Source organism: Mus pahari, chromosome 5, assembly GCF_900095145.1.
Source record: "Mus pahari chromosome 5, PAHARI_EIJ_v1.1, whole genome shotgun sequence".
Taxonomy (NCBI): Eukaryota; Metazoa; Chordata; class Mammalia; order Rodentia; family Muridae; genus Mus; species Mus pahari.
In genome coordinates, this window is record NC_034594.1 from 138,220,037 (window position 1) to 138,223,227 (window position 3,191).

A 3,191-nucleotide genomic window follows, 5' to 3' on the forward strand; every position below is an offset into this window, starting at 1 on the left:
TCTCTCTCTCTCTCTCTCTCTCTCTCTCTCTCTCTCTCACACACACACACACACACACACACACACACACACACACACGGACACATACAGCATGCGCACACACACTTGCACACCAGGGAGGTCAGAGGAGACGTCCCTGGAGTCGGTTCTGTCCTACCACCTTTTCAATGGTTTCCAGGGGTCAACCTCAGTGTGCACTATGGCTTGGAGGTGCACAGTATTGCAAATGTCAAACCTCTGTCGAGGTCTGAAGCAGCAAGATTAGAAAGGATACAGTTTGCTGTGCCAGCTTCCAGAGCCATGGTGGCACCCCGCAGGCACCTCACATCTGTAGAAATAAATGCTTTAAGTAGAAATTATAATTATGTAATATTAATAGTAAAAGATGTGGTTATCTTTTTACATGCTCTAAGTTTGTAAGCATGTGAGAAACATTTAATATATAATAGTATTCATCTTTATTTCCCAGACATAAAGGCAAGGCTGTGTATCTTTTCTCTTGGCTGGCATGTATATAAATGCACTGCATGCGTGCCTCGTGACTGGTTCCTGAAGGCCAGATGAGGACCCCGGATCCCCTGGAAGGGCATTAGAGGTGGTTGTGAGTCACCCTGTGGGTACTTCAAGTCACATCCATGCTGGGAATTGAACTCAGGGCCTCTGGCAGAGCAGTCAGTGCTCTTAACCACTGAGTCATCTCTATATCTTTTAAATGTCCATCACCAGGATAGTCAGCAAAGAGTAGAAGCTGTCTGTTGCCTCTCTCATTCTAGAACAGTCTGTGAGAAGTGGCTATGGACATTTACTTTGGGGATAGCTATGTGTGTGAAGTCACTGTAGCCTATCAATTGACTGGATGATAACTCCACACTTGCTATCTCACTTCCCTGTCTATAAACAGAAACAGTGATAAACAGAATGGGTTCCGCACCCCTCAGGCAAAGAACCTGAAATACCCCTAGATAAGAACTGTGTGGAATGCTGACATGATATTCAATGGTAAAATCTATGCAGGTATTTCCAAATCTGAAGAACTCCAAAGTGTGAAACCCTCCTGGACACCGTGACTGGCACCTCTTTTTGGAGTTTGTGGTTATTATGGTTGGGTTTGAGGGTGACAAGCTACTTTTTAGAGAATTTAGGACACAATTCCAGCCAGGGAAGTAGGTAGGCTAACTAGATCTTCACCATTCCTGCTCCTCCAAATCCAGTCCCTCACTCCCCCACTCCCCACTCCCCACTCCCCACCCCCGTGGAGCACCTGATGCAGTCCCCCTCCCACCTCAGCCCTGTCTCCAATGGACCCCACACATCTTCCCCTCCTAGCCTCCCTTCCCCTCCTTGTTGCTTTATACTACCTCCCAACTCCGGCAGGCATTGCCAGGGAAGCCACAGGCACTCAGCCCAGAAAAAGGAAGCAGGCCAAGTGCGGCTTTTCCCCTCCCCCTCCATCACCTCCCTCCATCCCTCCATCCCTCCATCCCTCCATCCCTCCATCCCTCCATCCCTCCATCCCTCCATCCCTCCATCCCTCCATCCCTCCAATCCAATCCCACAGTCTCACCCCCAACCCTGCAGCAGACCTTCTGCTCTGGCCTCTTCTCACTCTCTGCCTCCATTCTTGAGGAACTAAACAGATTCCGATAGAACGTCTCCTGCCCCCGGCAGCTTTCCTCCAACCCATCCCCATTCCTAAGTGTCAGCACCCAATACCCAGGAATGCATTTTACCTAGACCCTCAGTGGCCACACCTACCAGAATCCCAGAGGAATTTCCCACCAAGCAACACCCAGCCACACTCAGGGCAACAGAAACCTAGGAACAGAACACCCACCCAACAAAGACTAGACCATATGTCAGGACCTAGAATTGTAATCTTCCCAATCTCAGATGCACAAACCACCATGACAGCCAGGACAATATGCCTCCACTAGAGGCCAGCAGCCCTGCCCCAGAGGCCCTGAATATACCAGAATATCCAAAATCACAAGAAAAAGGCCTTAAAACACCTTGATGAATACGATAGAGGTTCTTTTATTTTTATTTTATTTTATTTATTTATTTATTTATTTATTTATTTATTTATTTATTGGCTTTTGGAGACAGGGTTTCTCTGTATAGCCCTGGCTGTCCTGGAACTCACGTTCCTGGCCTCGAACTCAGAAATCCACCTGCCTCTGCCTCCCAAGTGCTGGGACTAAAGGTGTGCGCCACCACCTCCCAGCATGATAGAGGTTCTTAAAGATGACGTTAATAAATCCCTTAAGGACATCTAGGAAAACACAAACAGTGGAAGGAAATGAATAAAACAGATCAGGACCTGAATGTAGAAATAGAATCAATAAAGAAAAGCCAAATGGAGAGAAATCTGGAAATTAAAATTTTAGAAACTCAAACAGGAACCTCAGAGGCAAGCTTCGCCAACAGAATACCAGAGATGAAAGAGAGCCAGGCACTTGGGAGGCAGAGGGAGGCAGATTTCTGTAAGTTTGAGGCCAGACTGTTCTACAGTACAATCATTTACCATAATCAAGTAGGCTTCATCCCGGAGATGCAGGGATGGTTCAGCATGTGTAAACTGATCAATGTAATTCACCATATAGTTAGTCTTAAAGACTCCATGATCACATTTGATGCAGAAAAAGCCTTTGACAAAAATCCAACAACTCTTCATGATAAAAGTACTGTGAGATCAGGGATACAGGTCCACACATCAACATAATCACATCACAAGGCACACAGCAAGTCCACAGCCAGCATCAACTGAAATGGAGAAACTCAAAGCAATTCCACCAAAATCAGGAGCCAGACAAGGCTGTCCTCTCTCTGAATAGTCTCAATGTAGTACCTGAAGTCCTAGCTAGAGCAATAAGACAGCCGAAGATGAACGGGGGGATTTAAACTGGAAAAGAAGTCAAAGTACCTTTATTTGCATGTGATATGATAGCATACATAAGTGGTCTTAAAAATTCCATGGGGAAACTCCTACAGCTAATAAACAGCAAAGTAGCTGGAGGTAAAATGAATTCAGCACCCTACACAAGAAAGAAAAGAGGGAGCTGGGCAGTGGTGGCGCACGCCTTTAATCCCAGTACTTGGGAGGCAGAGGCAGGCAGATTTCTGAGTTCAAGGCCATTCTGGTCTACAGAGTGAGTTCCAGGGCAGCTAGGGCTACACAGAGAAACCCTGTC

At 46.5% G+C, this 3,191-nt stretch overlaps 1 protein-coding gene across 1 annotated transcript in view; it reads left to right on the plus strand.

Annotated features, from left to right (window-relative positions):
• Adcy10 (adenylate cyclase 10) overlaps positions 1-351 on the plus strand; it is a 90,358-nt gene extending 90,007 nt beyond the window's left edge. Inside the window, exon 34 of the mRNA XM_021198155.2 lies at positions 117-351. Coding sequence (XP_021053814.1) covers positions 117-251 — 135 coding nt within the window. The 3' untranslated portion in view covers positions 252-351. The remainder of the gene's footprint in view (positions 1-116) is intronic.
• The last annotated feature ends 2,840 nt before the right edge of the window (positions 352-3,191 follow it).